The sequence below is a fragment of the Ostrea edulis genome, chromosome 2 (genome assembly GCF_947568905.1).
Source record: "Ostrea edulis chromosome 2, xbOstEdul1.1, whole genome shotgun sequence".
Taxonomy (NCBI): domain Eukaryota; kingdom Metazoa; phylum Mollusca; class Bivalvia; order Ostreida; family Ostreidae; genus Ostrea; species Ostrea edulis.
Window position 1 is genome coordinate 89,118,972 of NC_079165.1, and position 23,341 is coordinate 89,142,312.

Genomic DNA, 23,341 nt, shown 5'->3' on the forward strand with positions numbered 1-23,341 from the left:
TTCAAACCATGGTAGGGTTTTCTCTGAAAATGTGGGGGAAATCTTTTCGAATGTGACGAGGAGTATACAGTTGAACCAGGAACCAGGTGGATCATGAACAGCAGTTGTCTCTCTTTGAACTATGTATTAAAGATGGTGTATGTGTTGCAGTTTCCACCCCGAGTACCCACTACACAGAACAGGGGCGGATCCAGGAATTGTGGTTACGGAGGGCGCCACTTTATGAGGCAGGGGCCCAGGGGGCGAAGCCTCCGGAAGCTGTTGGATTTTACAGATTTTATAGGGCTTGAAATATGTCTCCTATTTAGTCATTTGTACTATTTTCTATCATTTTTAATAAGGTGAAATTAATAAAATGACGCAAATTTTAAGGGTTTTTGGAAAAAAACTAAGTTCTCCCAAAAAAATATTTCAAGAAATCAAAAGATTTTGTCATTTATTTCTCCGAGAGTGGAAGAAATTATTGCTTCTTTTATCGTTTAGTACATTTTTCTAAACAAGATACCACGATTTACCTTAAAATTGAAAAAGTTAGGTTGGGGGAGGCACCGGCTGCGCCCCGCCCCCTTAAATCCGCCACTGCAGAACGAACTTTTTTGTGAGGGGATGATCTGGGTCCGCTCTTATGTTAGAGGGGGGGGGGATAAGGCGAATTCGTAAATATTCACGATGGACCTTGTTTACAAGGCTTTCGTTAATGTTATCCACACTTATATATTCTTTGTAAAATTCCAATGAGCATTAAAACTCTGACAGACACGTGAGCAATGTTACCGTCCTTGTAGAATTACTGGACAGTAGAAGGAGACACTGTAATTAGTGTAAATCATATCTCACTGTGAACTTTTTCTAGGTCAAGAAAAGGAAATGATGTTTATTTATTCTTTATATAAATTAATTATTTCATGGTAGATACTGTAATATTAGGTCAAGAATATACTGTATTGTCAAGGAGTTAGGTCACATCACTGGCGGATCCAAGATTTTCCAAAAGAGGACCACACCAAAGACGAGACGGAATGAGAACAAAAAGCACGATACCTCGGAGGGGGGGGGGGAGGTGTCCAAGGACTTGTCCCATCGGAAATGTTTTGTTTAAATAAAATTTAACTTTAGATTATAATTGTAATTTTTAAAATGGCATATAATTAGCAACGAACTATTAAATGCAGGATCTCAGCACTTCACTTCTTGCTATAAATTTATTAGCGCATTGTACCATTACACGTAATAATCGAAATTTTAATTTTCAAATCAAACGTGTTTTTAGACAATGATATAAATATTATGTATATACACCTATATCGTTTTATTAGAGCACGGTCTTACGAGGGCGTTGTGTGATCGGTCCGCCCGTCCCGTGTGACCAGTCCGTCCGTCTTGTCCTGTCTTTCCTTCACCCGATATTGTTCTCCCGACCCAAATTTATGTTCTTTCGGGGTGCATATTGTTCTTCTCGAGTACATGGGGTTCTTCCGGAATATATGGTGTTCTTTCGGGGTATAAGGTGTTCTTCCGGAATATATGGTGTTCTTCCGCGGTATAAGGAGTTCTTCCGGAATATATGGTGTTCTTCCGGGATATATGGTACATGTTCTTCAGGGGTATATGACCCCCATTCAAACGTCAAAGTTAATACTATAATCATCTAAGGAAGGTTATTGCTTTAATTGTCCGAAGGCTTTACAATTGTCCCAAGGTTTTGAAATTGATTTATAACAAGCATAACAAATATTAAGCAATTTTCGCCTGTAAATCATAATATATTCTAGTTCTGAAAAGGAATAAAATCTTACACATATAATTCGCGTAAAAATTGACACGGGTTAGCTCATCTCAAAATCGTCGCCATTGTCCAATTTTCTTCACCACTTGTTTCGGATGCATATCTCTCTATATGTGTTTTTGAATGTACAATGTATGATTTATTTACTTCATATTTTTGTGGGGTGTTTTTGTTGCTGATACTGTAATATGTTTATATGTTGATAATTTCTGTAATAAAGGAGATAAAAGATGAATGAATGAATGATTTCAGTATATATGGCAAAAACTTGGATAAATAACATCACTTTTTCATGAAATTTAATAGGAATTTGTCAAACAATGCATATAATTGTCTGGCTAATAACAAGGTCATGAAAATTAAGGCCAAGGTCATGGTATGTGCTAGAGAATTTTTAGCAAATTCGGGACATTTTCCAAACCTTTCACTGTTTTTGTACCAACCCAAACTTTTTATTTTATGACATTCAAGCCATCTTATTTAGAAAACTACAAGAAATTATCCTGTTTTGAATTTGATAAACATTTAAAACACGCATTTTGTGGAAGAAATAGAAGGAAATATCTGAAATTTTACACATGAAACACGCAATAGAAGGAAATATCTTAAAATTTACACATGAAACACGCAATAGAAGGAAATATCTGAAATTTTACACATGAAACACGCAATGCTTCTCTGACTTGATTACTCTAATAAGCAACATTTTCAAATAAATTGAAGCATGAATATATAAAAGTTTCAGTTTATATTTTGACACGCAATTCCACATCTAAACTAGTGTTGTTGGTTTTTTTACCGAATTCTTAATGTGTCTTTGAGACTCAGGGTTACGCCTTCTTACTCTCTTTTGAACACACTGACAAAGTTAAGGAAATTTTCGCGATATCGGGACTATAATGTGTTATATGTCGACCTTCAAGCTTATTGGAGGATGTTTTGAGAGTGACCAAATGTTATGCAGTGAGACCTAATATGGAGACTCGTGTTGTTTCTAAAGCTTAGGCCCCTGTCTGCTGTGGGAAAGAGTTCTGCTTACTGAAACTGGCAGCAACACTTACGAGTAGAATGCTTATATGGTTACAAGCTCAAAAACATATTTATATTCACTTCAAGAACTTTGCAAAAATACGAAAGAATATGTTAAAACTAAAGTTTGAAAACCAACCAAGAAAATCTCTATAAATCCGAAAACAATCATATTTAGGGGTTTTATGTACAGTACTCGGTATATTTTACTATGAGAGAATTAATTATACAATATATGAATGACCCACGTCGCCGTATGAACGTGGCCCCGCGATGAAACAACCGCAAAGCGACAATACTGAACTCGCGGTTGCGGGGACACAATGGATGAGGGACCCACGTTACTCGTACTGAACAACGAAGAAATAAGAATGTTTCTGTAAAAAAAAAAAATCACCAAAACTGTGTCACCGTGACCTTTCCGTATAGTATTTCCGTCTTGCAAAAATGTTGTTGTTGAGATAGGAGTACAGCCCGGGGCTGTTTAGGGTATGTCGTGTAACGGATATCTTACGGATGCATGTCACAGCTTAGTACAACCTACATCATTGTTTTCACCGATTACACTCAACCGGAACCAAATATTCAATATTCTGGTATGTAAAAGCCTCAAGATCAAAGAACTCCATCATTTCACGTTGATTTTACGACATAATCATATTGAAAGTTAATTGATTTTCTGTTCCATTAACATATAAATTAGTGTACTTTTCTATTCATATAGGCACCTTTGCTATGCTCTTTGGCAAAACGTGCTAACTTGTATGCATAAAAGATTTGAAAAAAGACCCAAAAAATCAGAAGAAGAGATTTATCCGTACATAAAATAATTTATTGTGTGATTTTATAAACAATTACTAAGCATAAACAATTTAATATAACAATGAATAGTAGAACATCGGATCTCTGTAATATTTCCGGAAAAGGGCAACATATACTCGTCTATTCTGTTAAGACTCCACATTTGTATTCATATGTTGACCGAACACTTTGAAAGATTTGGAATTCTGATAACAGATTTTTGTCCCTAGTCTGCATAGACAAAAATCTCGACTTCTAACAATGCTTTCATGAAACACAATGGAGAGACATCAATATGGGCATAAACAAAACGAGAAACAATAAAATACAGCTCCTACTCGTATTGCATCAATCCAAATGCATATTGCACAGGAAATAACTTCCAAATATATTGCAGAGCACTGATTTGAACATATATATTTACCCGTTTAATGAAAAAATGTATATTTCCAATTATCACGCATTTTAAATATCATAAAATTGCATAGTTCCGTACTGATCACACGAGAGTCTCTTTCTCAAACCCTTCGTCTCCTCCCTCCGCTGCTAACAATTCCCACTGCCGCCATCGCTCGCGTTCCCAGCCAGGGTACGCATTACTTCGAACACCTAACGGCCGGCGCTGAGACGAGGACACTCTCTTGGAAGACATTGGCGTGTTTTCTCCAGAAACTGGAGTTGGCAGTAAATATTGTCCAGACACCTCCGGTTCTAGTACACTGTCACTAGAAGAGGTATTAGCATAACTACCAAAACTTGTGGCACTATTTTGTCTGACGTAATTTGGTTTTGGAATGGCAAGATTTACATAGTTTTCGGATCGAGGTCTATCTACTTTCTCTGGGCGAGAACGACGAACTGAAATTTCTGGACTTGAACTTTCTGGAGATATTTTCACTTTCGGTGGTCTAATTTTCGATCTATTTCCGGGACTTGGACTCCTATCCAAGCGTAACCGGAATTTGGGTCGCTCTTTTTCCGTATTGTTATTGTCAGTTTTACTTTTCCTTTTGTCACTGTCACTACCAGAAAAGAAAAATCTCCGCCTCGTTTTGGGAGTCATTATATCGTCACTATGAGTATTTCTCAGAGGTGGATGTAACGCACTATTCCTTGCCGTGGAGGCAGTAAAGTCACCTTCACTACACGGTGAATGAGGCAGCGACGCTGTATCACTGTCTTCAAAAATGCTGCTTGAAGTAGTGTCAGGATCGGGTTCCATTCTGATGAAGAAGAAAAAACATTAATACTCAGTGTCCCTTTTCCACATTGGTAAAAAAAATTACATGTAATTTCATGTCCCGATGTATGAATGTGAACGAAATAGCAATAGGACAATGTGTGGAACAGAAATAAAAAAAACATTAGATAATACACTGTACATACCCCATATCATTTGACATGGCCTTGAGCAAATCATCGGCGGTTTCTGGGTCTGTCTCCACCAACAATTTAATCACTTCATCATGTACTTCCGGGCGAACCTGTTAAAACGTATTTGACATGAATTTCTTTTTCAAAAACTACACCGAGCACACTTTCAGATGCAGAAAACTGTTATAAGTAACTTGTAATTGAAGTAATCACCTGGAATATTTTATTGTAGTTGTCAATCATGTCTTTGATGATGTCAATGACATCCTTGCGCTCTTCCGCTCGCTCCAATCTCTCCACCTGATATTCTTTTTCTGATAGTTTAACTTTGTGTAGAATGTTTGGCCCAAACAAAGTGGCAAGGTTGTGGGAATCCATTTTATTTCCTGGTAACTATTAGAGATAAGTTTTGCATATTACTATGACCATCGTAAAGAAAAAGATCATTGATCATGTGAGAGCGCTTAATGAGATTCGTGATCTAAAAATACTTACTGTTTGTCCATCTTCTCCGATTTTATCCATGGAATGTTGATCTACTGTGGACAGGAAGTTGAGAAGTGACCATAGTGTGTCTCTGTTTGAGACCGGAAGTAGGGACACAAGGTAACCAATGGCTTCTAATTGGGTCTCTTTGGACGTCAACTCTGTAATTTGTACAATGTTTTTTTTTTTTTTAAAAACTTTGTAAAAGTATCAAAATCGATACCAGCCTCCGTTTTATTATTATTATTATTTATTTAAGTGTGGAGATAAAATTACTTACTACGTGTAGCAACAAGTGCGGAGTACAGATCACGTGTTAACAACGCTTCCGGTAAATCCCGGAAGTACTCTTTCAGCAATGCTCCTACGTCGTGACAGTTGTGGGACTCGTCCAGTTTAACGTCTTTTCCACTATCAAACTCCTCCCTCAGCTGAAACAAAGATAAACTGTGTCAGCAAGAACGTTTTTCTTCTAAATATGTGTCTTCCAAAGCGTTCAGTGGTACTATTCCATTTACAAAGAAAGAGTGCATTGGATATCAAAAGAAAAACTACTTCATCACACTATAGAAAGCGAACAAAAGAACCTGAACGATTGAAAAAATCATCAAATTTTTCTTTAAAATTTATCTTTCTTTCAAAAATATTACTTTGAAGCCACTTTCCTAGGCTTTCATGAATTTCATATCAATGACCTCATAATACCTAACCACAATAGAGGTTTCATGATTTGCTGACCTCAATATATCCTTTTATGTTTAGAAACAACTATTTCTTATCTGTTATTTAAATCAAAACTCAAGCTGTTGCGAATCACGAAAAAAAAAATGCAGTAATAAACTACAGAAATGTATTGATTTGATGTTTTAAATTTCATGTAAATCGGATCAGAAATTATCTAATTGTAAAATACAGTGACATTTTCCATAGAAACTTTCGTGCATATTGACTGCAGTTCCTTTCAATTTGAATATATGTGAAATATTTTTCAAAAAGTGATTGCCTTGAAAATGATATAGACCTCCTGTGTTGTTAACAACTCCAGTAGTTCATGCCTTGGAGGCTTCGTGTCTATTCCAAGAATAGTACTGGAACCAAGTTCATTTATGCTGATGTTTCCCAAAATAATTATGTTCGAAGCACCATTAATCATGTACCCTGTCATCGATTCAAACGTAGTTGTGCACTTTTTATGTAACCTTGGAAACAAAAACCCCGAAGACAGAGCTTCATTGTTTTCAGTCATTTACAAGTACCTTTCACATTCATTAACAAATTCTGTATTATCATACCTGTTTCACTCGCTTTTTAGATGCACCAACTCGGAAAATGCCGAGAACTTGAAGGCCTGAAAAAGTAAAGGATTATTACATGTAGACCATATTTATATTGAAACATTCATTGATTCCCTTTCGTACATAACTATTTACTGATAAAATTCTTTTATTTTTAGAGATCAGTTACACTTGGCCTTTTTTCGTCCCCCTTACTAATTGCGAGATGTTAACGTGATTGCTTACCATAAGCCTCGAGGAACTTAAAACAGGTCTGTACTATCTCAGGGACGTGTGGCCGATGGGAGGAGGACAGAAGCTGGTCGTTCTTCAGATTCTCTGGACGTGATATTGACAGCGACAAGGCGTCGACCAGACTAGAATTTGTCGTGTGTCGACTGCAGTCCGACTCCGACAACGAATCTGTGCTCGGTATTCTCTGTAAGCAAGAAATATACCCAGTGATAGCTCAGATCAAATATGGCTACCCGTGTAAATAGACAGAGCACGGTATCGCACAGTGTGCTGTAAGGAAGCTACTGTTTTGTTGAGTATTTCAAATGTTAGGTCATACCTTGTTGATCGAGGTGGGTGACAGAGTGTTTCCATTGTGATTGATGTTTTCTATGGAACCCTGCGATGAGCTACTGGACTTCCTAGAATGGAAGGAGAATATGAAATACTGAACTCAAGGAAGGTGAAGGTCACTGACTATAAAAAGAACTTTTTGTGAAATTGACAAATAAATGTTTTCTCGTTACCGTGGTTCTCTACAATGAATAATGACGTCATTGTTTTCGTTACTAGCACGTCTTTTCTTCTGCAAGTCAATATCGTTGGCGATGCATTTTGCTAGTGGTATTCCGAAGACCAAACCAACTGGTTGGTGCTCTACAAATTCAAGATATAACAATTATAATAAGGACATACGAGACAAATATCTTATTTATTTTACACAGACTTTTTACTTCCTGTACATATGCACCATGTAAATGTAATCGTCTAAGGCAAAAAGGAAATAAAATAACAACAATCACAGGAGCCTTTGATTAGAACACAAGACTAAAAAGTCAACGATTTTTCTTAAATTATCAAAATGTGTTTGCAAATAATTGGAACAAAAATATACGTCAGAGCATATCGACTTGTACATGGATTCTTTTTGTGTGTGTTTGTCTCACGTGTTCTTAGACTTTGAGAAAAAGTAGAAGCAATGTTTGTCTCAGAAATCATCTTATATCTATTACGGTGTAATCTTTCTGTGGTCTAGTGTGATATTAAATGTCATTTGTCACGTCCTGTATAAAAAATTCAAACACCAGCATAAATACGGAGAAACATAACTGTCACAACAATAATAGCGGCGGGGGGTACCTTTGTTCTCGCTGTCCTTGTCGGATTTCACCTTGTCGATAATGGAAGCTAGGTTTGCTGATTTGCTTCTCTTAAATGACAATATTTGTCGCTTCGGTCGCCGACAGTCGGTCGATTCTGGAAGTATAAAAGAATATATTGTTACTACGAGGAAGACGTCGGAGAGATTTCATAGAATAAATGACGCATATTTTTTTTTAATTTCAAATACAAAATGAATTTATTTTCGAAAACAAATTATTTTGAGATCTCATTAAGGATGCAAAGTTATTAATTTTTGATTTGAATTTCAGAAAGTGGTGTAAATATGTTATTCGTGTAAAATGGGCGCTGCAAAAATAGTTTGTGGGAGACCAGAAGTGACAAGTTCCGTGATGTTGATCAAAATAAGAGAGAAGAGAAGCCTAGGAATGTTACTTGTGTGATGTTGAATTATGATAATGACGGAATACCATTCACGAAATGAGTGAAATAAACATCTGACTTTTTCGCCACTTCGCGGATTGGCGTCAAAGTACCTCCACACTGTAGCGTAATGTGATGGATGACGGATACGTCATTCCGGAAATAAAAGATCTGCTCCAATTGAGATAGGAATGTTGATTCTATATTTTGATTTGTATCATGTGAAATTATCTTGATGCATTTTTAAAAATGTACTTTTCGTTAATATATCTGGAATTGTGTGTTACGTACTGTGAAGCGAACAGCGAGACTATTAAATCAAATGAATGAGACCAAATCAATGTCGGTCCAAGGAATCTTGTGTAAATTTTCAATAGGTTATAAGCCGGCATCGCATTGGTCATTTGACTGAAAGTTTTGTAAGCATTAAGCCGTAACCCTTCCAGTGGATGACATAATTACGTTCTTTGGTCACCATTCTTGCAAGTTCTCCATTCATAATCATTTAAAAGTAAACAGTTTTATCGAGTTGAATCACCCGTTCTGACAATGCATATGATATTCCATAGTTTATTTAATAAGCATATTATTTGCCCATAATCTTACACAAATCTTTCTTGGCTTACTTACTAATTTTAGAATATTTAGTCAATGAATCATACTAGGATTTTACTCTAAAAATATGCAAAACGCGATAATAAGAAATTCAATTGGTACAATGCATATTTAACTTGGAGAGAATATGGCAAATTTTGATCATTGTTGGAAAACGCAGAGTTCATGAAAAGCATTCTAGTTCCAGTTATCGCTCGGACAGACTTGAAAAATCTGTAAATTAGCTAATGCAATTAACCCCTGGGAAGACTGGAGGAATTTCAAACATCTCATTATCATTACGAAAATATTACAATTTCTGAATATCTCTGTTCAGATCTGAAACTTTCCGTGACTACAGGACCACGAGGTTTGTGGGGGTCCGTGGGAGTCGTTACTCCCTAGGTTACCGATCGATCACTAGCCCGACCTGTCCAGCTTAACGGTCCAGAGAAACCCCTCCCTAGTCTACTTGCTAATCTGGTGGGAACGGCCACAGTTTTATGAACATCTTTTATGACCTATGCTTTATTGAGCAGACTATCCCATTTGATGGCCTTAGAGCATAACAACACTTATGTATCTGACAACTTGAAAATAAACACATTGGCCTTTGGTGTCCATTGCAGAATTTTGTCACCTTTCGGACAAGTTTCCATTTGTTTTTGTACATCTGTATCGCCGGCTAGTAGATTTGATTACAATGATTTGTGCGTGTATTGACTGATGTTTATCATAATACTTGTACTTAAAGCGATACATCATGGTGGCAATACTAAAGAGAATTTGTTTTAAACACCTGTGTGAGAATAATCAATTCGACACCTTCCATAAAATATAAATTTAGAACTGCAAGTAATTCATGTTTAAATGTGATAAAAAGAAATTCCCAGTAAATCTTAAACACATAATCTGTACATATACGCAAACACTAACACATATACTAAAAAACACATAACTTCAAACTTCACAATGAGTGAAAAAACACCCATCACAAGTTATCCAAATTTAGACAACGAATATAAATTTATGTTTTCTAAACAACACAAATATTTAAAGGTCGATGTTATCAGACAACGATTATCTTTTTTCTTGTTCCTGAACAATTCCATGTGACCGATATTTCATACAGTATCGTAGTCCATTATTTCTGTGTTTTGTTTCTGGAGAAGATACGATGAAAACGTATCCCCGCTGAACTCGCCAGTCATTCGTATTTCAGTGTAAAAGATTCTACCTCTTTAGAGCGGTTTTACAATGGAATTCCTGAGAGATCTGTATTCATCTGAAACACGTTATGCTCTGACAAAGTTACAAAAAATGAGCATAAAAGCTAGAGACGCTAAATAATTTACAATGTGATTATGGACGGGCATGTTCTCCTCATTTGATCTTTTCGTTTGTGCTAGGACCGCGAACAAAGAAACCGTAATTGTGCGAAAATTTAGTTCCATAAAAGCCAATTTGTTGGTGACGCCCAAATTGTTGTGTCTTCTTAGATTTCAACCCTAGAGTTCATCCCCCCAAAAATAAGCAATGTATTTCAGAATTTGAAACTTTAAATGTTTCCGTAAAATCCTTCATTAGGGTCAGTTTAAGTTCATTACGTTAAAGTTTACACCTACAGGGTCAATCACGCGCCCTGTGAAGGAATAAACATCAAACATATTCTCGTCTTCAAATATAAAATTTATTTCATTGCTATCAATATGTAAACAAGATCATTCTTTTAACTTTTGTTGAGGAGATTTTAACCAAGTAGATTCGCAAAACCACAACAGCTCGATGCCATTGTTTCGAAACATCAATTCTTGATTAATGTATCATAATTATGAAAATATTTTTTTTAAAAATGAAGATTTGATTTATTCCAGTATCCAAACCAGATAGACCCCAGACTAAGCTTTGGAACATGGGCAAATAATTTCGCAATTTGAAGTTACTGAATTATGCTAAATACAGTTGATGAAAAAGTAAAGTTTAGAATTCAATATTTAGTTGGTCCATTGTGAAAAAGTTTGTTTTGGACTGTGCTAAATACAGCAAAGATTAGAATTTGATAATTCCATGACAATTTCATATTTCGGGTAGGGTTGGACTAATTACCTTTAGGGATTGCTATAGGACATCCGAGATTAAGAGCCTGAAGTCGAGACAAGACAATCTTATGTAGAAGGTGTCTCTCAGCATCCGTGATCTGCAGAAGACAGAATGGCCGGAGTTCAACTCTACGTCCACTTAGGCTGGCCCACGTGCAATGTCCCTGTAATATCAATTCACAAAACACGTTCAGAAATCAACGTGACCAAAAAACACGGTTAATCATATAATGCTAAATATTTTATACATTTCACATATTTCATATGATGCAAAACATGTGGCTCACTGGAAAACAAAATACACAGTTTGACATGTAAATATGACAGTGACTAAAATGGTTGATCCCATGTCTGTTTTTGTTTGGACTCGAGAATTTAAGACTGTTGGCGCCTAGTGTCGAGTTTGTGGAAAAGCCTTCCCCGAGGAACCAGAAATAGAAATCTCCAATAAAAACCTGCATTGTCTGTGTCCCAATCCTGGGAAAATGTTGCTGTACTAATAGCGTAAATCACCCCCTCATCGTTTCTATTTTTAATCGATTCCATTTAGCTGCGTTATTTTTGCCCCGTGATTATTTGGATATTGGTCAATTAAAACTGCATAGCATGCAACGAAATGAAAAATAGGTCATATTGACAATAGTATTTATTAAAGGCTTCTTTCCATGTCAAAATGTAAAGGGTTGTCCGATTATTCATGATTGAGATAATCTTGAGCAGTGCAATGTCCCTGTAAGGAGCAACAGCACACGTGTTCAGAAATTAACGTGACCAAAACATTGTTATACATTCAATAACTTATATTTATTAATATTTCAATTGCACATATGAAAACATGAATTGTATTGCAGTAACCGAAAAATATGTGGTTAACCGAAAACCCTTCGAAGTCCAACAATAGCAGAGAGACATAAACAATTTTATAATCGAAGTTTTATGAAAGGAATGCACTAAATTTCATTTCTATAACTAGAGCCCTAAACCTACATGGCACCCGCCAATTTCACCAGTTTCATAGCTTTAAGCTATTAGCGGCAATGCTTTCACAGTATTATACAACTTTTTTTTCATTTGCTCGACATAATAAATGTGTTTTGGGGGTGGTAGATGAAGATTTGGGTTAAAAATATGTTTACACATTTTAACGACTCGTTTGAAGTAAACATTATAAAAATTAAAAACCTTTTTACGACTGAAGTGAGAACTAAAGGTAGCCGAATATCTGGAGTTTTACATTGTGTTTGGTATAATAAATTTGAGATCAGGACGCCCTGTTACCGAGACTAAAATTCTAGTGACCTGAAGACAAAGAAACATTAAAAAATGATGTCTCCCTTGGTGGCGCATTAACAGGAAATATGATTATTCCACACACTCGGGCTTTGTCGAGGGCGTCAGAATGTTCTCAAAACGGGAGAGATGAACATTGAATGAAATTAATCGAAATTCTCAGCGATGATTTCAGAGTAGGATGTCTATTCTTCGAGTATCAATGATTTTTTTTTAATCTCCATTTATTTCATGTTCAGCGACCGCCCATGTTAAACGCGAGGGCCAAAAGTCACTCTTCATCAAAAGCCACGTGACTTGGAATAGGTTTCTTTCGCCCGCTACTGATTAGACTTCGCCTGTAGATATCATAATTGTATTTCCTTGCAACAAGTTATATGTAGGAACTTGTGACAAGGCCGCAAGCATTATTCATAATGCTAATATCTTGCCGTGAGATTCTTAGCATTGGTACCTGCTACCCATTTCAAAGTTTACTGTCTGCGTGGACCGGGGACGGACACTCAAACCACGATATCCCATGAACAAATCGAACCCTCTACCACTTGAGTGACTTTTCTACCACTTGAGTGACTTTTCTACCACTTGAGTGACTTTTCTACCACTTGAGTTACTTTTTTACCACTTGCGTGACTTTTTTACTGTACGAGGGATAATTTATTTTAGTACTGTTCGCCTGTCACCGTTTACCAAATTACATTTGCTCGTGGGATAAGATTTTCCAAATACAAGTCAAGTTCTAATGGATTGGTGTACTTAATTACGTTATTTTCACATATAATCTCGAGGTTAAAAAGAATATTTTCACGTTTATAACTTTCATCATATTTTCTAGATGCAGAAACCCCTTTATATCCCCTTGTTATTTAAAGCAGGGAACATGAATGGGATGAATTTGCTTCTTTTGTCGCCATCAGCCATTGTACGGTATGTATTCATACGCCACTCCTGTACCGAATCTTCTTTCACTGGCGACAGCTATCTCTGTTATCCTGTCTCTCATCTCTACATAAGTACCGATTTGACGGCTCGGGTGTCAACCTTGAATTCAGTGTTCGGGGCAACAAATCCCAGGTTTCTATTTCTGAATACCCTTCAAAATGTCTTTGCTGTAAATTGTCCTTGAGCAAGGATAAATTAACGTTCTTGATATGATCATCTGTAATATCTACGGTACAGTGTATTACATACAAGTTCATTCCGGTGTGTCGTTTTGAATTTCTTATACATATGATAATTCCGTTGTTCGGTTTAATGTTGTAAATAAACACCAGTATACTGCAATAACTTTTGACCTAGAGAGATAAACAGGTCCCTCTGACCCAAAGTACAGTAAGTGTACACTGTGTCACTAAAAATGAAAGGAAGTTTAACTTAACTTCTGACAGTCTTGCTCAAATTAATACACTTTTTACGAGTCGTGTTCAGATTGTATAAACTAACAGACCCTAGTCCGGCCTCTATACGCAATACACGGCACAACCAGGACAGCCACGGGCAGTTTGATATAATTGCATACTAATTTTGAGAGAAATCCCGTAAATATTCAGAATATGGTGTGTTTTGCTACATGTAAACCAAGCATGGCCGGAGGGTGTCCTCTGATTCAAATATCTCTTACCGGGTGATCCAGTCATTTACGTGTATTGGTTATAAAATAGCACAAATAATTACTAGGGAAACAAATAAACAAAAAATAAAAGCCTGTCATGAATTGATAATACACATTTTGAACGAAAATCCAAACTAAGAACCACCCTCTATACACTGGTCAGTGTGACAGTGACCATAAATTCTCAACGGACACGTGTGTAACAGTTGGATTCATAATGATGCATCTTCTTGTTACCGTGCATTTCCTTATAATTCTATCAGACAGTTGAACAAGGGCCCAGCCACCACGAATCTCATTTGTCCTGACCCCACAGCGATGACATGTGTAAGTGTGGCATATTTATGTGTTGAATATGTTATTATTCAAACACGACATACGTTACGTAGCCTCATTAAGTCATTGTTAAGAAGGACAGTGGTGCACATATCGGCATTACTTGCTCTACACCTCTGTCACGATAAAACGCAGTCACACGGTCACATGATACCTATCTTCCAAAATAGGAATGATAGTTTTGAAAAATGATACATTTATAAATCATCCATCTATAACATGATAATTTTATTTCGAAGACACGATTGTTACAATTGTTCTTTCAAAATTTATTTAAAATAACCAAATAATAATAATAATAATAATAATTTGAATTTTTTGCATCACTAAAACTAATATGAAAGCAATGTATCCCCGTGATCAGTGTTTATAACAACAGTCATCACGTTAGAACGCACCAAACACCGAAGTGTATCCCTGTGATCAGTGTTTATAACAACAGAACGCACCAAACACCGAAATGCCTGAACAATTTATAACTCTCCATCTCAGAGCTATTTAAGCCCAATTACTCATGCTACAATTTCGCGGGAAAATAAATTGACCCCGGAGGAAAGATGACCGTTTTCACTCATGCATAGACATACGTGTTGACTATCGACCTGTTCGAGTCTTTCTTTTGGTATTTGATAGAGCGCTCGTCCCTGAATCTTAAATGACCCACTTAGTCATTTACTAAATGAACCAATCCCTGTAGGAATGAAGTATAGCTTTGCGTGTGTTACCGATGGCCATATTTTGTCGTGAACAAGACCAACATTCATGAACTATGTGCGGCTGTGGTTGTCAAGAAAATCCTTTTTTTATCATAACTTCTTAAAAAAATAACTGACATGCTACATTTTCTTTGTTTCCATTTAAAAACAGGTGTTGGTGATACGGACTTGGTTCGATCCAAGAAACACAAATATTTTCATGATTTCTTTATGCTCGATAGTTTAACCTGCTGATCGATGGTGTATGAATTGTATCACGAAATTTGATGAACAACCATCATTCAAGTTTATAGCGCCGTAGTGGAAATGAATTTTTCTCTTTACAAAACATTCATCTATTTTATCGTTCATGATATCGTAAAAGTCTGTATACAACCCAGACACCTTCTGTTGTGTAATAAAACTGATGATCGCCGACTGAACATATTGGGGGTTATAAAACCAGACCCAGTGATTACATAAGTATGGGGACGAGCAGACCTTGACGTGTCGCAAATCTCACCCTGGCGGTGATGCGATACCCAACATGAAATTCAGTGAAATTTTCCACGCTAAACCCACTACCGAGATAGTAAATATGCGAGAAGATTAACCGTTAATGAAAAGATAGGGTCGTTACTTCATTCGCTTGAAGTGGTAATTTGTAATTACGGTGTTAGTAAATTTCTCATTATTAGGATTCCAATTTTCTTGTCAGCTATTTCAATAGACACCGAATGTTTAACGGCATTAAAGGGACCCCCCTTCGCATTGCGATAAATTTCCCCGGTGTCGCTAACAAAGGTTGAAACCATTCCAGATTTCGGGATTCCTGGACACAAGCTCGGTGCCTTATCACGGACGGGGAATGACTGTTAGTTGTAGAATGTGTATTGCTAATATTTCCCCACGTGCGTGAGAAAATGATTTAAGATTGCCCCCGCGATAAACTTAGAAATTTCTAAATGATACAGCCAGTTGTTGAGTGGAGGGTTTTAGTTTTCATGGTCGCGTGTAATTATGTGCTAATTCTTCTTTATCGAAATTTAAAAAAACGATATTTGATTTTTGAGATAATAGATAACACGACACCATATAATAATGGTTAATTTAAAGTATAACATATCAAATTGCACTGGTGTAGATTTTTGTATTTAGGATACTGTTCCAATTTTCCACCTCGAAAGTTAACGTTTAAGAACGATGTGACCCTAGTTCAAAGTTTGGTTTTTAAGTTATGCGGTAGACATAAATAATTAAGGTTTTGACAATTAACATAAGAACACCCCCTTGCTAGAACTGGTTACATGGTACTCAGAAATCAGTCCAGTCATTGTAGATAAAGTTACAATCACCAGTTTCTAAAAGTACGATGATTCTGCGCTGGCGGATCGGGACGAATATCGACGTGTAACCTTACGCATATTAGACAGGTGCAAAACACGGCCCCAATGATGAGCCGAGAGTACAATAGCTACATGCGGGGATCTATCTTGTACAACTTTAATGATGAAATGAGAATACAATATTTATATCTAAGAATCTAACACAACTCTAATGATGAGATGAGAATACAATATTTATATTCAAGAATATTATACAACTCTAATGATGAGAGTATAATATCTTTTTCTCTTTAGGGTTTTTGTTTCTCTCTGTTGGATGACAGGTGCGCTGGCTTTAAGCAGTATGGGAACGTTCCTGTTTTCAACCTGTATAATGTGTTCCAGGGTTCTTGCACTCAGTTTATTTTGCATTTCAATGCAGAACAAACAAAAGCTCTTTCAGGCTATGTTTCTATCCTCTTTTGAATATATCTAAGACTAATTCTAAAACTCTGCAATCATCTCAACGTCAAATTCCATCAAATCAGCCGGGTAATGCGTTATACGTTCTGTGAGTTTTGTTTCAGGTGAAATAAAAGTCTTTCTATTTCATCTCTCTCCTAAACTGCATGTTACTAAGAAAATATTTGTAAGAGTAGTGTCCGGTCGTCCTTGATTGTGTCTAATCGACAGGCAGGACTGGACTTGTGCTGACCACGGTCAGTTGACTTTATTGTTCTGTATGTTTACGAGACCTAATTAGTGTAGCACACCTTTAATTTCTTTGTAAGATTAATGGATTCCATTCATCCCTAGCCTGACCCGAACAGGCCCTGGTCAGAAATCCAGCCTTGAATTACACTTTACGACATAAATGGCATCTTGGCAGCTAATTTAAATAAACACCGTTTAGTATTTTAACCTTTTATAGACATGAAATATCCAAATAAGTTATTGCTGTGGAAAAATAACGCCGAAAATTAACTTAAAGGCAGAGACGTGTTGGTTTTCGACCTCGTGTGTCTCGTATGTGTCAACAAGCATAATGTGGACGACCACTTATAGTTCGATCTAAAGATCGTTTACAGCGCATCTGCCTCGGACCTTCTGATATAGAACCCAACCTTCAAGATTTAAACTAACTCTTTATCATTCTAAGACAACTTTGTCAACACAAATGAAGGGGGGGAATGTTGATTTTAACTGTGGATTGTTTTACACAGGTTACCCGCTAACAACACCCTCTTTTTGTTCAACAAAGAAGTAAAAGATCAAACACATAGATAAAATTCATTTATCATTTTAACAGTAGCAAAATGAAAAGAACGTCACGAACTCCTGAAGCCTTTTGGAAGTTACAGAAGAGACGCGAGGGTGTCGTGGGTTTTCAACAGTTTGTTAGAAAATTTCACGCAATCATGCCCATCAAACTAATTCATTAATTTTACCACAAATTGTAATGGCACAGAGATACATACAAAGAAACACTACAACCTGTGATGTCATTTTTTTTTTTTTCAATTTTGACAAAAACACACGATAGAACAAATTTGCTTTGCGGTTGCCCACGCGACCAAAGACATGAATCGAGGAAACAAAGAAGCTTGAACCCGACCTATTGATACAGTAACACGTTCTACGGTGTGACGTTCTCCGCGGGGAGTCGGTATCTCCATTCAACTATTGAATTGGTTCTATTGTGGCAATAGTGAAAGAGGATGTTACAAGTACAGATAAATATGTAAACAAATGTTGACTCTGTCGTAAACAGTGGACAGATTCTAATATTGACACAGGTAGATAAATCGTAAACGAATGGACGATAAATTATTAAATAATGGAAGTCACAGTAGGAGAAGACGGATTGCGAAGAATTCCACGAGTCGAAAATAAATTCATGACAAAATAATTCCCTTCGTCATGCAAGGAATGACTTAATTTCCAGTTCAATAGACTGTGATATCTAACTATCTTGGCATGAAATAAACAAACAGGTTGGTCTATTTCCCCCAAATCCCAAAATTGGGCCTGTGTATACGAGAGGCTTAAGCAAAATAGAGGCGATTATGATTTATACTACCATAATCAGAGACATTATCCGCGTTCTTGGGGAAATTAAATATAGTTCACCTGGTCATAAAAGAAACATGTAGGGAGCATTATTTGATAAAAAAAAAATGCTCGTAAATAGTGTGGGACGAATTCAACGTCGACTGACCCCGACCCCCTAGTGGTTTGAGACGCTACCGTGAAATAGGAGGACGTAACAGTATACATGAAAAGATTGTCTGGCTACATGGCTGTGTCATCACCCAATGAAATCTCTTCATCTTACATAAAGTAACTGATCTATTAATTTGTTATTGAATTTGTGACACATTGTCTACAGACACGATCATCTCATCAATAAAATATGTACATCAATAATATTCATGATTTGACCTGATTTTTGGCTTTCTGATGCAAACCACACACAATAACATGTGTTCTAAGGGTCAGTTTCTCTGATACAATTAACTACATTCACATTAGAATATTAATAAAGGCAAAACCACTAGAAAAATACGTGAATAAAGATATATTGAAATGGACTCACCTGTGAACTCCACATGCACGTGTGTTGTGCCCCAGGGAGAGGCTTGGTCTTGCTTCTGCGTATCCGTGGTAGGATACGGTGGGTGGGTGTGGGGGATTTCGTCTTGTTCATTGCTACAGAGAGAAATGAGGAGGAAGGAAAGGGATAGCTAAGAAAACCAAAGTCGTCTCCGTCTACATCATCCTCACTGTACCGACCCAGCCCCTCCCTATCTCCTTCCCCATCCCCTACTGTTCTCTGTCCCAAAAAGTCCTGAAACATTTCCAAGTCTCCCACAGATTTACTCCTTTCCTTCTTAACATAGACTTCCTCCTCCTCGTTGGGAGAAAACAACCTTGGATTTCCATCTTTGCGGGGGGATAAACTTAGCACTGACCCAATGTTCTCCGCGATTTTCTTAAGACTTTTCCTTTTTAGGGATTTTTGCTTGTTGCTTGATTGATCGAGATTTTTATTTTTGTCAATGAACACTTGATTGTGGGCACTAAAAGGAACACGTCGGGATTTGTCCGACCTAGTGGAATTGTTCAGCTGGTTTCTCTTGAAGTCCAGCATGGAGAAATGTCTTGTATACACCGGAGTAGGGGCGGACACGATGTAATTATTGTCCAGCGTTACATATTCCTGCTCAGTATCTGAATACTCAAACTGGGAATAATAAGAATTTTCATCCACATCGTCATCTCCAATGGAAAACCTAGGTTTGGCCACGGAAACGAACGATGATTCTAATAGTTTTTCTGGTGTGGATGTTCCGGACCTTGGTGAGTCCAAGTAATTTTCCTGGCACGACAGGGGAGAAACCACAGTGTGTCCATTTGTGTGTCCAATTGTAATGGGGGATACCTGGAAAACCAGCCCGTTCCACGACCTACTGACACTGAGATCAGAGTCCTGAGGATGGACTACTGAGCCCACGTACCCGTTCTGGGTAGAGGGTAGCATCTTCATCTTGTTCTCGGAGCTACATGTAGATCGCTGCCCGTGGACCGTCATTATCCCGGGCACCTAAACATTAGGCCTCGCGTGTCTTTCAATTGTCACTTCCCAAATCCTCAATATTATCTACAACATGTGCATAAGGAAAATTCCCTTTTTTTCAAACCCGTTAATGTATGAAAATTGTAGTGAAACATCCACTTTTTTCTTCAAATATTCCTTTCCGAGTAAAAGGTTTAACGTGAAAATAAAAGTAAACACAAAATCGCATGTAGGGAAAATCCAATATATCGCTTGTACACAAAATTTTAACTATGTAAATAATATCCTCCACCGAAAGCGGTCCCTATTCGACCTACATATGAAGAACAGATAATTTCTCTCGTATATGGAGCGACGAGTGGTTTATTTTTGGTGGGCGGAGTTACCGCACCAAGCTGTGAAACGGCCTGTCACAGCGCATCAACCAACCGGAACGAGTTATTATAGGGCAATAAACAGGTATCTTGTTTCAGGTCGGCTGAATTGGTTGGGCCCCCGTAGGGAGGAAATTATTTCTACTTTGTTAGATTTTTTATCTTTGTTGACATAAAAAGCTACTTAACGCTTTGGTATAGAATGAGCTGACAAAGAGCTCTTATGTGGAGTAAAACTGTCAGATATTGTATGTAAGTAAATAAACCTTGAATCGAGTTTGTGAAGGTTAGACTTCGATACAAAAGTGAACCAGAACTTTCAGGAATATAAAAAAGTGTTCCTTTATTTTCCACTTTGTTATATAAATAACTAGGAAGTAAACATGGTCGACATATGTTACATAATCCTTCTGTAATTGTGTTTGTGATAAATAAAAGCAATGTCTGGTAAAGTGAGGGGGTAGAGCATGGCGTAATTGAGTCCGTCTGCTGTGTGTCAAGCTTGGGGATCTGTACCACCTGTATCAGGGTAACCTATTCAAACCTTCTTTATACAAAACCCAAGCCCGACCCAAATCCGCCCGCCACAGATTAAACGAACCATGTCCGGAATTTGCTGATCCGATTAGAACCTTCCACAATAGGTTGTCAACACGGCAAACAGCTCATAATGATGCAGACCAGTGTTTGCAAACAATCCAGAAAGGAAAAAAAATCCAAAAGCACACACTATTCTTGATAATTAAAAGATTTTCATATTGAAATCAAATAAAGTGGCTCTGTATACAGGTAGGCGATAATGAAATATAGAGCTTTTGACTGATTTGCGCCCCAGGTCAAGTAACACATTCTATTCTCGGCTTCATTTGTCGGAATATTTCTTTTTCGATTGTGTAATCGATAATCAATTTGAGGCGTTTTAGATCTTAAGATTCATTTTCATAACGAGTCATACCCAAAATTTAATCGTACAGTCTTTAGAATTGTTTTAAACTTTGAAAACTTAAAACAAGCATGGTGTTATTCACTCAACAATTGAAGGTAGGAAATAAATTTTAAAAGTCATATCATTAAACAAATTTTGCATATTTCTTCATTTTCTGAATATGCTTTAAATTTTGTAGGCTATTTTCGGTGCTGTATAGATTAATGAAGTGTCACCAAACGTCGTCTAATGACTGTTGAACTAAAATAAAGCGGAGCTCTCGTCATGAATAATTCAGTACAGAATTGCTACCATCGTGGGGCAGTGAGCGAGCAGTGTAAATTAAATTAATGGTATATATATATACAAGTTACTCATTCCTTAATTTTCTTTATTTGAAAAGAAATCCATGAAATTTCTTTATATCAAATTCATTTATTCCCTCAAAATATCAACGTCTAGTCAAGAATTAAGATTGTCCAAAAAATGGTTTCGTTGTCTTCTTAGATTTGAAACATTTGATTTATTAATTGCATTAATGTATTTAATCGGTATGTTGGCTTTTTTGCTGATGTATGGTGAGACAGTAAGTTCTGAAATGCACATTTGCATATTTTATATTTGACTTCCTTGCGCAACTTGCATTTTTCAGTCTCAACTGAAACGTAATTGCCATGGCATTGGGCTAAAAAAAAACAACAACAACAACTTAGATCGCCTTTTCTCAATATGATAGGTATTTACATAGATGTTACTAAAAAGCAAGACGAAATTAAGATCACATTTAATATGAGTATACATGAAAACATCTAATGCCTAAGTAATGACGCCTAACTGGTTTAAGTAATGACACCTAACTGGTATAATATTTTGTAATGACACAGTAAATAGATGAATATCTTTAAGATAAAGGTCAATTCGAGCACTAATGGAGACAAAATATTCATTTCCTTCATTACTGAGAGAGACATCACTCCTCATATCACACGAGCGTTCAACGATAATTAAGAAATAAATTTCGCTTTTTGAAAATACATAAATGCATGAACTGCGACATTTTACACCAGTATACGTGGTAAAGCGCGTTATCTTATCGCTTCAAGAAAAGAGTGCTGGTGGGATCGAAGTATTCCAGTTCATACACTTACGTATCTTTAAAAGTGAAATTTATTTCTTATATTTACATTTCACATTTATTTCTGTCTGAATCCCTGTCGTTAAGATATGTGTATTATATCTATCAAAATTCATACGCGCATTGTTCACAACTGTAACGCATTGATGAGGAAATTGATGTCATTACATTGGAACCGATCTCAGATAATTTCACTATGTAATAATTGTTACCCCGAATCAGTAACTTAAAAACTTAATGACAGACCACACGAAAACGTGAATAGCAACACGGGTTACGAATGTAACTACAGATCATGTCAAAAATATGCCTATCTGTGGTTGTCATGTGGTTAATTATATCTTACTTAACCAAACCTAAACTTGTAAATTAAATTCAGTTTTAACTGGTAATCGATCACGCTGCACCACAACGACAAAAGTTTTATCTATATACACAACGCTGAATTCATTCTTTAATTCATAGAAAAAAGTGAACGTCCCAAAAAGTATTTGTTCAATGAACTTATTCTAACTTAATGATTATTGCGGTACGATTGTATTAAAACCTTTATCAGACATTCAAATTCAAATAAAAGAAAATGGTATTTTTGTTACAGTGCAACGATCGTTCAAGTGGCAAGTGTCATTTTGAATTTGTTTTCTGAGACAATACTGTCACAAAACATCCCCGGACAGTTCATTTAATACGTACATTCAACATAACAAATATGTAATCTTAAGATTCTAAAAATATCATTCGTATAAACAAAATTAAAAACAATTTGCAAAGATTATTGTGGACAAAAATAATTATCTTTCGGTGTACATTTACAACACCTGCAAAATTATTGTCGACAAGACGTCACACC

At 36.6% G+C, this 23,341-nt stretch overlaps 1 protein-coding gene and 1 long non-coding RNA gene across 2 annotated transcripts; one reads left to right on the forward strand and one right to left on the reverse strand.

Annotated features, from left to right (window-relative positions):
* Positions 1 to 3,625: 3,625 nt before the first annotated feature.
* On the reverse strand, positions 3,626 to 21,663 carry LOC125679153 (uncharacterized). The gene is made up of 12 exons (XM_048918125.2): positions 19,077 to 21,663; positions 11,230 to 11,386; positions 8,125 to 8,241; positions 7,512 to 7,641; positions 7,325 to 7,406; positions 6,997 to 7,189; positions 6,769 to 6,824; positions 5,757 to 5,907; positions 5,486 to 5,637; positions 5,204 to 5,383; positions 5,003 to 5,100; positions 3,626 to 4,839 (listed from the first exon to the last, which is right to left on the reverse strand). The coding sequence occupies exons 1-12, from the start codon at positions 20,070 to 20,072 to the stop codon at positions 4,116 to 4,118; spliced, it is 3,036 nt and encodes a 1,011-aa protein (XP_048774082.1). The 5' UTR covers positions 20,073 to 21,663; the 3' UTR covers positions 3,626 to 4,115.
* Positions 5,807 to 7,510, forward strand: LOC130051960 (uncharacterized). The gene is made up of 2 exons (XR_008800245.1): positions 5,807 to 6,832; positions 6,930 to 7,510. It is a non-coding gene; the product is annotated as an uncharacterized LOC130051960 (long non-coding RNA).
* Positions 21,664 to 23,341: the final 1,678 nt, after the last annotated feature.

Coding starts and splice junctions, on each gene's coding strand:
- LOC125679153 (XM_048918125.2), bottom strand. CDS start 20,072: ATGACGGTCCACGGGCAGCGATCTACATGTAGCTCCGAGAACAAGATG. Junction 7,642..8,124: donor CAAGGACAGCGAGAACAAAG/GTACCCCCCGCC, acceptor TTGAATTTGTAG/AGCACCAACCAGTTGGTTTG. Junction 7,190..7,324: donor CACCCACCTCGATCAACAAG/GTATGACCTAAC, acceptor TCTTGCTTACAG/AGAATACCGAGCACAGATTC.